This window comes from Oryzias latipes, chromosome 24, assembly GCF_053564925.1.
Source record: "Oryzias latipes strain Hd-rR chromosome 24, Olatipes_Hd-rR_3.1".
Classification (NCBI taxonomy): Eukaryota; Metazoa; Chordata; class Actinopteri; order Beloniformes; family Adrianichthyidae; genus Oryzias; species Oryzias latipes.
Genome location: NC_136260.1, coordinates 12,872,121 through 12,888,564, shown reverse-complemented (window position 1 = coordinate 12,888,564; position 16,444 = coordinate 12,872,121). Strand labels below are relative to the sequence as shown.

Genomic DNA, 16,444 nt, shown 5'->3' with positions numbered 1-16,444 from the left:
TTGTTATTTTATTGAAATTTTAGTTGTAATCAGTAAATATCTGTGTGACTGAACATATAGTCAGTAAACATTTGAATGAACGCTTGGAAATTATCTCACATTTTACTGTTGCAAAAAATATATTATTTTAAGTTGTTTTATTAACCACTTAATCATTTGGAGGATGAAGTATCTCAAATCAAGGGTTAAATTCTAATTTTCGAGGTGTCATTAACGCACCACGGTTTTTATGTTCTCCTGTAGAACACTAGGGGGCGACACAATTCTAATTTTCTCAAGAACGCTTTTACATAGATTGTTATATAAAGGCAAGAAAAGCTGCATAATTGCACGTTTTATAACAAACTTGATGATTTTTAAGTAGTGTTACAGTTGTTCTTGTTTTCAACTATTAGGCATGTAACTGAGCAAATAAGACTTTTTATTAATTTATTGGTTGTTTTTTTACCGTGAGATCAAAAGAAAGCTGTTTACTTGATGCTTTAAAAGTAGTAATTATCCCAGTTTGCGAGGATTACGCGTTCATGTGTTGAATTTTACGTTAACAGAAGGATTATTTTTAAAAGGTCGCATGAATGCAACGTGTAACGTTTACGTAACCTCTGTTTAGCTACTTCAGAAGTTGGACATTGTTGCCCAGTACCTAAATAAAAGCGTTGATAGACGCGTAATCCGAGACCCATGGAATCATTAGTCCAATATATGCTAGGTCCAAATACGAGGTTTTGTGTTGGAGCGCTCATCTGACGAGGTGGCCGAGTGGTTAAGGCGATGGACTGCTAATCCATTGTGCTCTGCACGCGTGGGTTCGAATCCCATCCTCGTCGGACCAATGAGTTTTTCTTTTAGACAGACAGATGTGATCTTCCTAATGATTTTTAATCGCCATATTTTATTATAGATTTAAAATTAAATCTAATCTTTACTCACAATCATCATATAAGTAAAATTTGGTATTTAGCAGCTTATGGATTTTATTTCCTGCATTGCATCACCTTGTAAGACATTTTACAAAACTAGAAAATTATAGCAGTTAAAGGTTGTTAATGGTAGTTTTTAATTTTTACTGTGGCATGTGAATCATCTTAGCCATCATTTGTTTCAAAATGATCCATCTGAAAACACTTGTCCTCTTGTGACATCTCCAGATTTCCACATTGTTCCTTTCTCCAATCGTATTTCTCTTGGTTTGCTTGATATCCTTTATTAAGATATCCTCCGCTGTTGCCACACCTCTCTGTGGAATTCGAAGATACGTTTAAACTTTCCGTGGCTCCATAGGTGCTTCCACCCACTCCAGGAGAGAGGTTCAGCATCTCTGCTCGTCTCCGCTCATCTATCTGTTAGAGCGTCATGGGAAAGAAGAAAAAAAAAGAAATGCAAACCTTGAATGCTCACACATTTGTTTATGTTTATATATTTCGAGTAACGTTTTGCTGAGGTATACCTTGTGTTTTCGATGATACTGATCAATGGCGTACTGATACTTGGCAGCATTCAGCCCAAAAACTCCAGCGAACCTCTCTCCGAGAAAATCGCAAGCTGCAGTTTTTTAAAACCAAATCACAGAAGAGTCTATGACAATCACCAGATATAATATTAGTTTGTTGACCACAGAACTTACCTAGAAGTGAAATCCTACCTACTAGAAGGGCCGCATTCTTGAAAGATAATTTGGTCTGGAAAAGAGACAAAAAACTTGATTTCCTGCCAATTTTGTAGATTTGTCCACGATCAACTTAGTGATTTATCTATAAACTGGTGGGTTTATTTGAGCGGAACATAATAACAACAAACAAATGAAAAAAAAATGACAAACTTATTTATATTTTACTTTGCAATAAAGGCTTGTGTAAATTTAGTAATAAATAAAAAACGTCCCGCTGGAACGAATCCCGTTTGTTATGCAAAGGTCCCATATGACGTACATAACAATGTAATGTTTAAACTTCCTGTTTTCCTCTGTCGTTTGGTTAACATGTCGTGGAGGTTCGTAGACAGGAGCAGCCGGCTCAAGGTGCATCTTAACCCTTGTGCTATCCTAGGCACTTTAACGTTGGGAGTTGGGTCATCTAGACCCACCAGACAGTGCTCTGAACCTTTTTTCTTCAATGATTTCAGATCTTCACTGGTGTCCATGGATTACATGAAATCTTTCCACCTTTATCCACCTTTGTCATGGTAGGGAGAACACGTCAATGTGAGGGTGGGGTCATCTAAGATCAATGGTTACGAGGAGCACAGGTGTGTCTTGCAGTTTATTATTATTGTATGACAGCTGTATTTGTGTTGACTGTCAGTTGAGCACATTTACGAATTATGGGTGATGCTGTCGTGCCCCCATGCCACTCTCTAGTCACTAGTAAGGAATTAGCCCTTACGGTTTGATACTGTGGGTAAAAAATGGGTGCAAGGTGCACGCACTTGTCCCATGAACAGCACTTATGGGCTCTTTGCACAACCCACAGGATTTCGAGGGGTCAAAAAAACTGAAAAATCTGTACGACACAACAAATCTGTCCACATGCAACTCGTTGTCTGTAGCATGCCCAAAAATGTGCACGACCATTTTTGCACTACGGTTTCACTGAGCGATCTACGACCTTTGCATTTTATCCAGGTCACCTTGCCCACACTGTCCTAGTGCATAATACCTCCCCTTCCGTGTTTGACAGTGAGGGGGATGTTCTTGTGGTCCTCGGGTAAATTCCCCTTCCTCCAAACTTCATTTTGAGTCGATGCCAAACCCCTCAATTTTTGTCAACTTCCACCTAAATTCTCCTCTGAATCATCCATATTTTGGTGATTTTAAACTTTTGATGTACATGTCTTCTTCTGGGGATAGGGTAGTGTGGTAACTGTTGGTTTCTGGGTAACTGAGCTCCCACAATCCTCCTACGTAGTTCCTCATCGTTATGATCATACGTTCTGCGTTTTTTTGTTATCTCTTTCTCTAGTCTTAGTGATAGTCTTGATACTCATTCCAACTTTGTGTAAGTAGTCTTATTATTGACATGCTGGGACATTTCTTTAATCTTGGTCATAGTAAATTATTACTTTTCCTCAATAAACAACACTAGTGGGTCACAAATCGAATTGATTCCTGTATTTTTGTCTAAATGTTCAGATTAAAACAATATTTGGATCATTTCTTTGTCAGTATTTGACTGAGAAAAATCATGTAGAACACATGACCTTACAGGGACATTATTTTCTAGCAAATCCCCTACCCTCCCTGCTGGTTCCTCAAAGGGGATTGGCTTTGATGGCTCCTCATCTGTGCTGTCCTCTACCTCCAGAGTTTCACCGCTAGAGAAGTGGAGGATCTTCCTCTGTTTAGGCAAAGCCGATCCCGGGATTTCTGTTGGCTCCTGAAAAATTGTAGAGGTGGACGAACGTCAAATACAAAGTCTCACACATGGAATTTCTGTTGTGAAGTAGAAAGTTTGACCTGGTTGTTCATTCTTCAGAAGTTAGTCTCCCATCTGCACGGTTTCCATCCAGTACAACTCAGCTGTTTGGACAAAAATGAATCCAGGATGCAGAGCAAGTGTTGAAACCGGAGATGACAAAAACAAACCTTCTCACAGGCTCCTACCATGTTTCCTTCTTAAGCCTGATAGGCCGGACCTGGGTGGTGACAGGAGGGTGTTGAATGTCAAGCTTTATTGACACTTCTTGCCTTGTAAACTGCACAATGAACAAGACATCCAGCTGCTTGTTTTTCATGGATCATCAGGAAAGAAACTTTTGAAATCTGTTCATTTTCAGCTGGTTGAGTATTTTAAAACACTTCGTACAAACAGAATTAAAGGTACTAAATCTAAATAACTTTGATGATTTTTGATTTTGTGTGATACTTTTCTTCCGGTCTCCAAAAAGCAATATTTTTGAGCATGTTCTTACTTCCATGAGTTCAGAAAGGAAAGGAAATATTGATCTGAACACTGGATTGGTTTTGGATTATACTCTTGGATTCTGGACCTTTTGCTAAAGATTCCACCCTCTTGCTCCCCATCCTAGATTAATCACCACAGCCACAAAGTCCAAGAAAACTTTCTTTTAACCCTTGTGCTGTCTTAGATGACCCCACCCTTACATTGACGTGTTCTCCCTACCATGACAAAGGTGGATTAAGGTGGACAGATTTAATGTAATCCATGGAAACCAGTGAAGATCACAAATCATTGAAGAAAAAAGGTTCAGCGCACTGTCTAATGGGTCTAGATGACCCAACTCCCAATGTTAAAGTGCTTAGGATAGCACAAGGGTTAATAAAATCATCCAGGTCCACTTTGGTCTACAGCGCTGTTTCTTTCTCACTGGGACGTTCAGATCACAGTCACAAGGACATCCTTGTGGTACGCCGTCATGGCAACACGAGTTCATCATCTGGACATAGAAAATATCTTGAGGTTATGACGGGAATTCTGGTTTGAGCTGTGGCCTTAAAGCCCTAGAAGCATTAGTAGTCAATTTGTCTAAATTCCTCTGGTTTAGCTCAAAGGTTAACGGTTTCCCACATCACTTTTAGAGGCTGAAGTGCCCTTGAGCAACACACCTATCCCTCACCTGCTCAACTGCAAACTGAATTTCAAAGCATAATACATGTAAAGTTGATGAAAACAGTCAAATGTCTTGTTGGAATTACTTTAGTAGGAAATTATGACTTTTAACATAAGTTTTGCAGTTAAATGTCTATGGTTTGATTTTTTTTTCTTTTTTTTTTGCAAGTGACATGTTTTTTGAACATTTTTAGGAACTTCAACATGGACCATAGCCTGATCATGTCCTATTAAAAACAAAAAAACATTTTTAAAACTCAGGTCAAATATTTATGATTAAAAAGTACCTGAACTGATCACTAAAAATAATTTATTTCACAAGAATCTGACACGGCTTATGATGATTTATTACAGGTAATATAATGTTTAACATGAAATAATCAATGTGTTTATATTTTCTAAAGATACATTGCAGAAAATTGTTTTCTTTTAAATGATTATGCATTATTAACACCTTTTTATACATAAATGAAAACGTTTAATAACATATGAATTTTATTTTTAATGAAAGACACACTTAGAGAAAGGGAAGTGAATACATTTGGGATGACGGGACTTAACCTTAAACATTAGCCCACAAACTGATGGGGACCGACTTTGAAAAAATAAAAGATGAACTACAGTACACATCATTCAAACCATCTCCATAGTGTGCCATAAAGGTGTACACGTCTACTTTTGGTTAGCAAACAGCACATTAAAGCAGCATATTACTGTTTCTTTATGTTTCCAGCAGCCACGAGCAATGCTCTAATTGACAGGACTTTTATTTTGAAAAGCGGGAGGGATGGTACATAGAGCAGGAGTCCACTTTCATGTATGTGGTTTTCAGGAACACAGAGTAGTTACTTCCTGCATTTCAAAAACTATTCAGTCATCATCCATAGCAACAGACTGCAATTCAAAGCTCCATGACGTCAAAAGTGTATTCAGTAGAAATAAATCACTTTTTCCTCATAAAACAGACTTCAAATCAGTAGCGTCCAACAAGAACAGTTTTCTAAAATGTGATAAAAAGGAAAAGAAACAGCAAAAGAATCCATTAGAAGATATAAGAAACTGTAAACGGTTCCGTCAAACCCAATTCCGATCCCACGTTCCAGATGATAAAAGTGCTTTTTTTTCTAGCTTTGTGTTCTGAAAGAACATCCAGCTTTGTAAAGAGCTTAGTGTTTTAATTGAAATCCTATTTAAGAGGCTGGTAAAGTCCAGCAGATAACATTCTGATTTAAACAGATCTGTCCCAACTTTATCTTTTCTTCTGTGAATCTTAGCAGCTGAGAAGCTGCAGAAACTTTCTTGGTGGGGGCTCCAGACCTTAAAATGACACACACAAAAAAACAACAGAAGTAGGCTGGTTTGGTTTGGTTCTTCCTTAAAGTGCTGCTTTCTGCACATAAAAAATAGATTTATCAGGCAAATAGGAGAACAAGCTCCAAAAACGACAGGTTTGGACACCGAGTAGATTAGAACCACCGCAGAGAAAAACAAAACTACCAGCTTCATCATTTTCAATATTTTTCCAAGAGGGACTAATAGGGGCACAATAAAAGAAGAAAACTGAACAAATATTTGAGAATAAAGTCCTAAAACTATGAGAAAAAAACAGTCAAAATATTACTACTAAGTTGTACAGTGGGGAAAAAAGGCAAGTTTTACAATAATTAAGTCATAAAATGTGAGGAAAAAGGCAACATTTTATGACAAAGTTGTAAAATTATGAAAAAAGGCTAAAGTTAACGAGAATAGAATCATAACATTGAGGGGGGGAAAGTCTACATTTTACAAGAAAAAAGTCTCATAATAAAGCTTCATAAGTTTTTTTGAAAAAAAATAATAATAGTATTTAGCTTTAAAAACATTTCAACAAAGACAATCGATCATTAACCGGTTTAATTTTTGTTTTTGGACATCAGACTGCTCAACAATCTGCTTTACTTTTTAGTACATCTGACTATTTTGACAAATTTACAACTTTATTTTCAAAAAGCAAAAAAATAATTTCTAACCCTTTTTCCAATAATTGTACCACTATTCTTGTAAAACGTTGACTTTTTTCTTATGCTTTTACAATTTTTTCCTCATAATTTTACAACTTTATTCTCAAATATTATTTTTATTTGATGGCTGCTCTAAAACGGTCAGTTTTTTTATTTAAGTAAATTCAAGCACAAAAATGTTGTGACTTTTTAGAATTGTTAGGATTTTATCTCATAGTCGTGACTTTAATCTTAAAATTTTAACTAAATATCAGAATTCTGACTTTTTGTTTTAAAAAAAATCTTAAAAATCTTATAAATATCTTTGTTTCTCCTCAAATCTTTTTGGGAAGTATCCAGACTCAAATCTTAAAATTTATACCTCTTTAAGTAGAATTCCAGCAGTTTTTCATTACAATAATGTGTCACTATATTCCGCTTAACTATAAAAAGGAAAATTTCTTGTAATATTTTTGACATTTTCCCCAAAAATTGTTGAATTTTTTTTAGTATAAGTTAAAGAAGATTTATCTTAATCTCAAACCTAAACATTTAATTTCAGAATTTAGGTTTTGTGACACTTTTTTTATTATTTTTTAACTAATAAAAATAAAATAAAACAAGAAAAATAAGAAAACATAAAAGAGACAAAGACCACCCCCCCCCCCCCCCCCCCCATAGGCTCAAACACTTTACCGTACTTGGAAGAGACGGATCAAATACCAAACGATAACTGCTCATTTGTAGAATAGGTGTACTTGTCTTAGCAGGAATGCATTACATCATCGATTGATAATACCAAAAATAATAAGACAGCATGAGTGAAGGGAATTCTGGGGGAGCACATGGGGGGAGGATTGCTGACTGCAGTGGAGGTTAGAAACGGTGATGAGTGTTTAGGAGAGGACACAGCCCGTGTCCTTCTGTGGCTTCAGGTCGGGCTCCTTCACCGGCTTCACCTCCTCTTCCTTAGGTTTGCCCTGATTTTCAAGATAAAAGAAAATAATAAAACATGATGTAGGAACTGAAAACTGTTCACCTCTCCAGATGTGTTTTTCAGATCACGTTTCATAAAGAGTCACAACCCCTTTTCTGGATTTGTGTTGAACGTTTTGAATTTTTTCGCTATTGTTTTCACCTTGTCGTTTTTGGCTCCCTTGGTCAGATCGAAGGTGGCGTAGACTTCAGGGGTGCACTGCTCACTGAGGGGGGGCATCTCGAATCCGACTGGCTCGGCCAGGCCGTAGCTGGCCTTCAGCTCCAGCTGGGGCGCCTCGGCCGGGACTTTGTGGAAGTATCTGAGGAACCAAAGGAGGAGATGAAATGGAAGCGGAAGAAGACGCTTCGTTTTCCACGCCAGCCCGACTCACATGAAGCCGTTCTCCCTCTGGCACTTCTCCAGCGTGTTCTTGATGAGGGCCCCCAGCTTGAGAAAGAACAGCTGCTCGGAGGGTTTGGCTGTGGAGCCGGGTCCGCTGGTGTGACGGTACTCCTTACACAGTGCCTCCGCCCGGGAGTAGCCTAAACAGAAGGAAAACGCAGCAGATTCACACAAAAGACTTCGCTTGCATGACAGCAAACACCTGTCAGGACGGAAAAACAGCAGAAAAATGCAAAACGACATTCTACCGCACAAGAACTGACTTATTAGATTTCACTTTTTTAGATAAATCAAATAGCATCCAGAGCAAACGCACACTTTTCGGCCTCCTGCAGCGATCGAATGGCCTCTCCACACTTGTCGCTGGCCAGCAGAGTCTGTCCATGATAGCAGTACGCCTGCAGACAAAATAAACGTGGGACTTTTTCCAAAGAGGGCTCGTTTTCCCACAAAGTAATGCCGTAGACATCTGTGTGAACCCACGTAGGCCATGTAGAACTGCTGCTTCAGCTGAAGGTACTTCCTCCACTTGCTGCTGTACTCTGGATCCAGAGTGTTGAGTGTGTGATCTGAGGAGAAAAACAGAGCAGCTGCAGATGAGACAACCACTAGGATTTAAAAAAGATATGTTTTTGACATGTTCTTGTGGCATTTATTTTCCTGATGGAGGACATATATTAAGACAATTAAGCTCAAAATTGCATTTTTGAATATTTGTTTTTTCAAATTGGTGTGAATTAGGAGCAGACAAAACAAGGCCGTTTGAAAGGATCATGTTTGTGACGTAGAAAATAAGCTGAGAAGGCCACAAGCTCCCTGCTCTGCTCCATTCTGATGCATCCACTTGTAGACAAACAGATCCATGTACGTCTTTGTTTTCCTAATCCGAGCTGGAATCTGGCTAAAAACTGTACAGCTGGAGAGCTCCGATATCACTCGCCATTTTTTTTCACCGCTAATGTTAGGTTGGGGGTGTGAGAGATTGTAAACAGAGAGCTCTCAGCAAAGGGGAGGGTAAGTGAAGGGTGAGGTGGCCCTGCGCTATCTGTCCCGTCCAAAATCAGAGGTAAATTTCTAATGAACTTCTGCCGCTCTGCATAAATTATGTCCCAAAAACTACACAGGTTTTTGATTTTGCCTTAAAAACAGCATAATCATAATTAAAAGACCACTAAAAATGCTTTTACAATAGAACAAAAGATGACTGGGGTGACTTTAATGCAAGCTGAAGCAAACAGGAAGCAGGTAGGGAGTGGAGATGGGAAGTAACACCAACCGGCTTTCTGGTAGAAGTTTGCTGTCTCAAAGGCCAAAGCTGCGATGAGCGAGGCGTTGTGCTTCAGTTCAATGGCTCTGGCAATTGTCACTGTTAACGGAAAACAAATAAACATATTTAAAGTTTCCACTGCCTAGAAATGAAATCTTTCTGGTAGAAAGTGTCTGGAGTTTTGCTGCTACCTTCTTGAGCTTCTGCTTGACTCTGGATGATGTATGCGTCCATGACTCTGGGCTCCAGGTCTTTGCCTTTTTCAGCCGGAGTGATGAGGCGCGGGACGTGGACTTCCTGTGGAGAAAAACAAATCTTGAGCGATTGGTGCCTAAATCAGATATTTAAACCTTCTATTTCTTTTTGTCTAAACCTTAAATGTTTACAGGTAAACAGATACCGTCACACGCCTGACATGTGATAAGAAGTACTTCAGAGTTCATAATTGTGTTTTAATGCCATAATCAATAACAACTATAATTATTGTGTATCCTTAGATTTAATTGTAAAAAAAACAAGCAAACTACTAAATGTAAACAGATGATTGACATACACAGGTAAAAGTTTGGTTCGTTTCATAAAACGTATCTTCTAAAATATTGCCTATGAGAAGAACAATTTCTCCAAAAAGTCACTGCAGCAGATGTGACTTGTGGCCACTCACCCATGAGTAAAGAAAAAAGCAACAAACACACAAAAAAAAACATGGATTAATTGTAAAAATTTTGTCTTGTGTTGGAGACAAGTATTGACACCTGCTAACTGCCAACTAAATAAGGATATAAAAATAAAGGTAAGAAATAAAGTAAAAAATGTTGCTTCCTTTTTGCCCTTTTGTTTACATTAAACTTTATTTCTTTTTCTATGGATGACTGGAAAAATAACTAGAATTCTGTATGTCTAAATCAGGGGTCGGCAACCTTTTTTACTCAAAGAGCCATTTGGGACCGTCCCCAATAAAAAAGAAAGCACTCGGAGCCACAACCCGTTTTGACATCATTATATATTTTATGCATGTATATATTATTCAAATGTGCTCATTACGTCGATCGCGATCGACCTTCAATGACATGAGTGTAGATCGCGGGCCAGAAAAGATTTAAAAAAAAAATTACTTCTTTAAAATCCACCAGCCAATCAAAATCCTCACTGAGAAGTAAGGGACTTGATTGACATGTATATTGGCCAATCGGACATCGTCTGAAGCATACGTCGCTGCAAATGCACATTGTGTTCTTTAAAGGATGATACCGCGGCCGCGTGTGGGAGGAGCTACTGGTTCTGGTCTGATCGCTGCATGGAGCGATGTGTTTATCAATGCATGGTAGACACTGAGAATGTGGAGAGATCAGGATTATTGTTTTGAAGAGTTCTACTTGGTAATCATGTTTCCATGTTTGAGTTCATAAAATCATCCCAGAGAAAGTCTCTGCTTCAACTCCCGCAGGGAAAGCTGCGTCTCAATCTGACACCCGTGTTTGCATCTCTCTGACAGAGTTTGAAGCCAAAGCCTCTCCTCCGCCTCTCCACCTGCTTTTCCTCTCTACCTGTTCACCTGTTCACATCCTCTGCAGCTGAGAGTTGGTTTCCCCCGCGCTCCACAGTGTGTCCGACACAGAGAGCGCAAAATACGGTAGTCGGGGGGCTCCTGCGCCGCACAAGGATGAAAGAGCCGGACGCAGGTTATAGCGGGGATAGAGCGGGTTAAGCAAATGAATGGAAGAAGGCGCTCCGCTGAAGAAATATTCAATATTGTACACATTTTATTATTAGTCTGAACTTTCTTTTATTTAGAAAAATCTTTTATTTTATCAGTCCAGTACGGAAAAAAAACATCAACAAAAGCTGTTTTGGGCGGTTTTTGGCTGGGTCTGGCGGTTTTCAGACGACTTTTGGGCTGGAAAACTGTGACTCTATCTGGCAACGCTGGCGCGAACTCTCAGTCTGTCATCAGCGAGTTGGTCTCTGCCCCGCGGTACGTCAAGTTCCCGGCAGAAGATCGGAGTGTTTATTGAAGCCGCCCCGCGTGCCTCTCCCTGCTATCAGCTCTGCAGGTCTCGCCCGATAAATACGAGCTCATTAGGAAGCTGTTTTTTACGTGGCACTCGCTTCGTGCGGAGCCAGCAGCGCCTTTGAAATGCCATGAAAAATGAACAAACTAAAATAAAATTTAATTATTATAAAATACTCATTATTTTCCAAAGTCACAGGGAGCCACAACAGATGGATGAAAGAGCCACATGTGGCTCCGAAACCATGGGTTGCCGACCGATGGTCTAAATCTATTAACATCAGACAGGAAAAAGCTGCCCCCCTATGCACACACAAACACACATTACCTTGAGATTTTTGAATATTCCTGCTGCAACCTTCAAGCTCTTGTGGACATCTTTGGCTTCAGCCTCTGTTACGCTGTGGACCACAGAAACAGCAGGAAATCAGTCAAAGTACCATTACTGTACATTTCCTGTTGCATTCCTAAAGCGGCAGAGGCACTAACTTCTCTTTCCCGGCAAGTCTGGAGGCAAACTTGGTGTACCAGAGAGCAACGTTGAAGGCCATGGAGGCGAGTTCAAAGATTGCATCCTGCTGGGCACTGGGGGCAGAAGACAGAGGCATCAACTAAAGTTCAGATACAAAAATAATTTAAAAAAACGTAATCAAAGAGTGATGAATAAGAACAACAGAGCAAGCATCTCTTTGCTTTTGGCTTTTTCTTTTGTTTTCACCTCGGAGTGTTTCCATGTAAGGTGTCGGTCCACTTAAAGTTCTGGATGAACCTCATCTTGTTCTCTTGCGTGGTTCCATCGAGAGCGGCGATAAAACCTGTTAGTCAGAATCCAGCGAAAACAAAAGCATAGAAGCTGGTTAGAAGCAGAGCAAAGATGAAGGGATGAGCAAGCAGCAGCATTAGAAATGAATAAAACTGAAACTTGAAAAACAGAAATTCTATCAAATCAAGATAAATTAGTTCTTTGTTAGAGTAAAATCCAATTTTAAGACATTTTCATAAACAAACAGCTCTGGAAGAGCATTGTCAGGTTACCTTGCAGTAAGGAGAAGTAAGCGTCTGTGGCGTTCTTCATCATCTCTGGATTGCAGGTGGAATCCGTGAACATGTCCAACAGTCTGGCTCGGGTGGTCCTCAGGTCACTGCATGTGGAACAGCCATCTTTGTGTTATGACGTCACCCTACACAACCTTTATTTTAATTAAATATATATATTTTTGAATGTACTATAGTCAATCCATAACAACATCATGCCGATAATACAGTGTGCTGTGGAAACGTGCAGATCTTATACACACTTGCATATCTTGTTGGCTGCGGGGCTTCCTGCTACTCCATAGTAATTGAAGGAGACCGGCGCCGTTGCTTTCAGAGGGTTTCTGTGAAACCAGTGGGCCATCCTGCGGTTCTGGTCGCACCTTCAACAGAGACAGGTTTCAAGAAGCTGGCCTGTACTTATAGGTTCCACTCACTTTGTAAGATAATCATTTTTAGTATGTAAGCTCAGCTGTGTTGATGACGGATAGGCCTCATCCCGCCTTTTCAACAGTCTAGATCTATAATTCAGTGAGACAATATCATAAATAGTATCTGGGAGGAAAGCGATTACTAACTAGCTGGCAATTTTTTTTCTAGCTAGCTTAATTTTAGCGCAACGGAACAGGTCGGTCTCACCAGACATTTCTCGTATCTACTTCGTCCCTCAGAAATAACATATACATTTTAAAACATAACGTTTTTGTGAACTTGTGTAAAATGTATATTTATAGGATCTCCTTTTGACGGGAAACCATTTAGTTGGCTACAACAAGCTACCGCTAACGGCTAACACAGGCTACACGGACAAGCTTAGACTTATTTTAATTGGTTGGTCTGACAGATGTTTGTTTTATAATACGGTTTAAAAATATTTGTATTTAAAATAGTGTTTTTTATTTGTTTATTACCTGTCAAAGTGGCGCTGTAGATTTACAATTCGATGAACGTAAAAGTCTGCCGACAACTTACTTCCGGAAATAAACACGGAGTAAAAAGTGGCCTATCAAATGCGCGACTGGCTGTCACGTGACAAGCACTCAGCCCATCTCGTTTTCTTGAAGCTCTGTTTGGGGCTCATTGACAGCTTTTTTTTGACGTAAGTGTAATAACACGTCCTTTGATTCAAGTGTTCTATTAATGCTTCAAAAAAAAATCCATTTATTTTAGTTTTTGATGCATACTATAGTAATGTAACTTTTAAAATTGTTACAATAGAAAATTGATTTTAATTCAGTTTAAAGATCTAATAACTGGATCATAACACTTTGAACAAACTATGTATTGCATATTTAATGGTTCACAGGAAACAATGGACAGAGAAAAAAACATTTTATTTTCCCATTTGGCACAAAGAGTGAACACCGAATTCAAGTGATTATCAGAGCAAAAAGAAAGTGTGACAAAGTAATATTTGGCACCGTTCATAAAAAAAAAAATCAGAACAAAGAAATTACAAATATACACACAAGATAGTCAATTTAGAATCATGATCTGCATTTCCCCGAAGCTTTTATTGTATTGCATTATTCCATTCCTTTTATTTTGAAGGAATTCCACTAAGGCACATCAGGTTCAACCTCTTTTCCTGGTGTCACTGTTGTTTAAGAAACAGAATTTAAATTTTTTGTTTTAAAAAATTTCATAATTACCAAAAAAAAATAAAAGTAAATTGGATCCATACATTTTTACAGCATAAAATCACTGGTAAGTACTTTGCTGATAATAATATCAGTGCATAGAAATCTCTTCCCAAGCCAATTTAGAGGGTGGGGGGGGGGGCACTTCTGGTTAGCTTTAAAAACAAAAACAAATAATCACTGCTGTTACTGTCACAGTTACAAAGCAAAGATCATTTAAAAAAATATTCTAAAAAAAAAAAAAAAATCTCTTTAAATTTAATGCTGCTCTTATTTAAATGAACAATCCCAAACCTGTTCCAAAGGAAAACAAAGGTGCAAATGTGATAAAGCAGAACATGTGACCCTGATATTTACACAATACAAGCGATTCCAAAAGGGCATCACATAATCAATTTGTGGTCTTAACCCCACCTGGAAAAGCACACGAGTCAGTGTGACAAGTAAACTAAGCTCAAATAGCACCCCAAAATTTCCCTTTGGTCCCACAGTTTACATTCTGCTACATAAATTCCACTTTGTCTTCTTACGATGGGAATTCCTCCCCCCCATATAAACAACATTGTGAGGAAGGCACCGTCATGAAAAAGTGGAAAGTTGTGTTACATAAAGAGACGTCAAACAGCAATCAGGTGACTTCTAAGGCAGGCAGCCTGACAGTCAAGTTTAGGTTCACGACCCCAGGTCAGGAAACCAAAGCGGAATGTCTTAGTCATAGACTCTACCCTTTTAATATATTAATTTTCTACAAATCTGATCAGTTTTTGGCTTGTGAAACACTGAGAAAAAAAGTCTTTGGCATCGGTAAGGCTTTGGTGAATGAAAAAGATGACTTTTTTTTTTTTTGCATGTCAAACATTTGAATCGAAGAATATCCACGACCCATTACGGCGCCAATTGAATCCATTTAAATATGACACATCTGCAATTTTAGGCTGAAGAAAAGGTGTCATTTCAAAGACGTTTGGCATAGTTTTTGCACAGAATATGATCCCGGATGTCCCCCCATCCTCCGTTCTTCATGTGGGCTTTGTGCTCCACCGTCTCTGCAGCACTGAGGACGAGCGACTGAGGGAACAGGCTGCTTTTAGCCTTCAGCACGATCTCCTCTGCCCTCTTTAAGGCACGCTCAGGATTGCAGCTCTCCTTCTGGTGGAGGCCGCAGTCTCCTGTGTGGAGGACCCTGGACCCCAGCGCGGCTAGAACCTTCAGAGGCTTGGATATGCAGGTTCCGGAAAGGTGCTGCAGCGTCCAGTCCCAGTTGTAGTCATCGTAAGTGCAGTATTCGTCACTGCAGCCCATCAGCTTGTAGTACACCTCCCTGGAGATGCCCATACCTATGTTGTGTTTGGTGGACAGCCACCCCGTGGTTAACACTTGATTAGAAACGCTGGTGAAGTCACTCAAGTCATTGTGATTGCCCAAAGCGAGCAAGTCGCAGTCTGAGCAAGTCTTTTTAAACTCAGCCATTAATTTGTGAAAACTGAAGAAGTCCGGTAGGATGTAGTTGTCTTCCTCCAGGAAGATGGCAAAGCCGCTGTAGCCTTGCATGGCGTGAACTCGCTCCCACACGAAATGCAGCTTCCACCACCAGTGGTGTTTGGTCTGCGTGATGAAAGCTTCCCTGTAGTGTCCGTACGAGTCCGGGTGCTTGGCGTTGAGGCATCCTGTTTTGAGGGCTTTGTCCTTGGACAGGTCTCGGGGGCAGTCTCGTGGATCCTGCCCAGGAAACTCATGGGGATACAGCTGAGTGCTGAAGGGGAAATAAATCTGCAGTACCTTGCAGAAAGTTATCCCACGCACAATTCTGTTCATTTCCTCAGAAATGTAATCATGGCTGAAAATCAGGAGGAAACTGTGGACCTCTGCGGCTCTCTCCAGTGACCTGATGAGCAGTTTGAGGTATTCTGGACGGTTGTGAACCTGCACGACCAGAACCAGCTGGGGCTCTCCTGGGAACTTCTCTGCGTTGAAAACGCACTGTTTGTAATTGGCACCGTAAACGGACTGCCTCAATCCGTCCAGAGAGTCATACTTGAACCTGAACGTGTCACACGACAGCGAGTCCCGATTCCTGTCAGTCACAGTTCCGGGTAATTGAAAGTCACTTTCCTGCTCAGAAACGACCAAAACCCGAGTGGAGAGCAGGAGAGTCACCACCACGAAGGCGACCCCCAGCAGGGCGAGCAGGTTTCTCCTCAGCAAACGAAACCTCATGTTTGCCTCCAGTGAAAACACAGCTTGTCTGGACGACGGCACGCGCTCACCTCGTCACCTTAGTCTTCGCAGGGCGGCCGCGTGTCCCCGGGAAGTCGTAACATTTCAGATTTTTTTTTTTTTTTAGTGCTCCTATGTTAGACAAAAAAAGTGAAATAAAGTCAGCAAAAAAAAAAAAAATCATAAACAGTTGAACTCGTGTAAGAAGTGGAGTGGTTTACCAAGCAAATGGGTGTTCCAGCAACCAGGAAGAAGACTAACTACTGTTGACGTGTACAAGCCAGCCAATCAGCGGACAGAATCTTTGACCAATCAGAGGTCGTGACACATAACTGGATAAAAAACAGCT

At 39.9% G+C, this 16,444-nt stretch overlaps 3 protein-coding genes and 1 non-coding gene across 8 annotated transcripts; 1 reads left to right on the top strand and 3 right to left on the bottom strand.

Moving 5' to 3' along the window:
• The first annotated feature begins 745 nt into the window (after window positions 1–745).
• trnas-gcu (transfer RNA serine (anticodon GCU)) lies at window positions 746–827 on the top strand. Its single transcript has one exon. It is a non-coding gene; the product is annotated as a tRNA-Ser (tRNA).
• A 122-nt stretch (window positions 828–949) lies between these two features.
• Window positions 950–3,712, bottom strand: LOC101160866 (uncharacterized). The gene is made up of 6 exons (XM_011491738.4): window positions 3,599–3,712; window positions 3,452–3,514; window positions 3,231–3,371; window positions 1,625–1,679; window positions 1,448–1,542; window positions 950–1,340 (listed from the first exon to the last, which is right to left on the bottom strand). The coding sequence occupies exons 2-6, from the start codon at window positions 3,461–3,463 to the stop codon at window positions 1,086–1,088; spliced, it is 558 nt and encodes a 185-aa protein (XP_011490040.1). The 5' UTR covers window positions 3,464–3,514; window positions 3,599–3,712; the 3' UTR covers window positions 950–1,085.
• Window positions 3,713–4,891: 1,179 nt separating this feature from the next.
• On the bottom strand, window positions 4,892–16,366 carry brox (BRO1 domain and CAAX motif containing). 5 transcript variants are annotated; one of them, XM_078942667.1, is made up of 14 exons: window positions 16,317–16,366; window positions 16,146–16,227; window positions 12,502–12,621; window positions 12,239–12,345; window positions 11,922–12,018; window positions 11,693–11,788; window positions 11,532–11,604; window positions 9,384–9,489; window positions 9,202–9,291; window positions 8,409–8,494; window positions 8,242–8,323; window positions 7,915–8,065; window positions 7,683–7,842; window positions 4,892–7,524 (listed from the first exon to the last, which is right to left on the bottom strand). In XM_078942667.1, exons 3-14 carry the CDS (start codon window positions 12,600–12,602, stop codon window positions 7,441–7,443), a joined length of 1,233 nt encoding a protein of 410 aa, XP_078798793.1. In that variant the 5' UTR covers window positions 12,603–12,621; window positions 16,146–16,227; window positions 16,317–16,366; the 3' UTR covers window positions 4,892–7,440. The 5 variants fall into 5 exon arrangements, with proteins under 5 accessions (XP_078798793.1, XP_020570220.2, XP_004083701.1 ...); XM_020714561.3 differs by having other exon boundaries at window positions 16,146–16,324; XM_004083653.5 differs by lacking the exons at window positions 16,146–16,227; window positions 16,317–16,366 and adding an exon at window positions 13,150–13,285.
• LOC101158071 (alpha-1,6-mannosyl-glycoprotein 2-beta-N-acetylglucosaminyltransferase) lies at window positions 13,554–16,139 on the bottom strand. Its single transcript, XM_004083807.4, has one exon. The coding sequence runs from the start codon at window positions 16,093–16,095 to the stop codon at window positions 14,833–14,835; it is 1,263 nt and encodes a 420-aa protein (XP_004083855.1). The 5' UTR covers window positions 16,096–16,139; the 3' UTR covers window positions 13,554–14,832.
• Window positions 16,367–16,444: the final 78 nt, after the last annotated feature.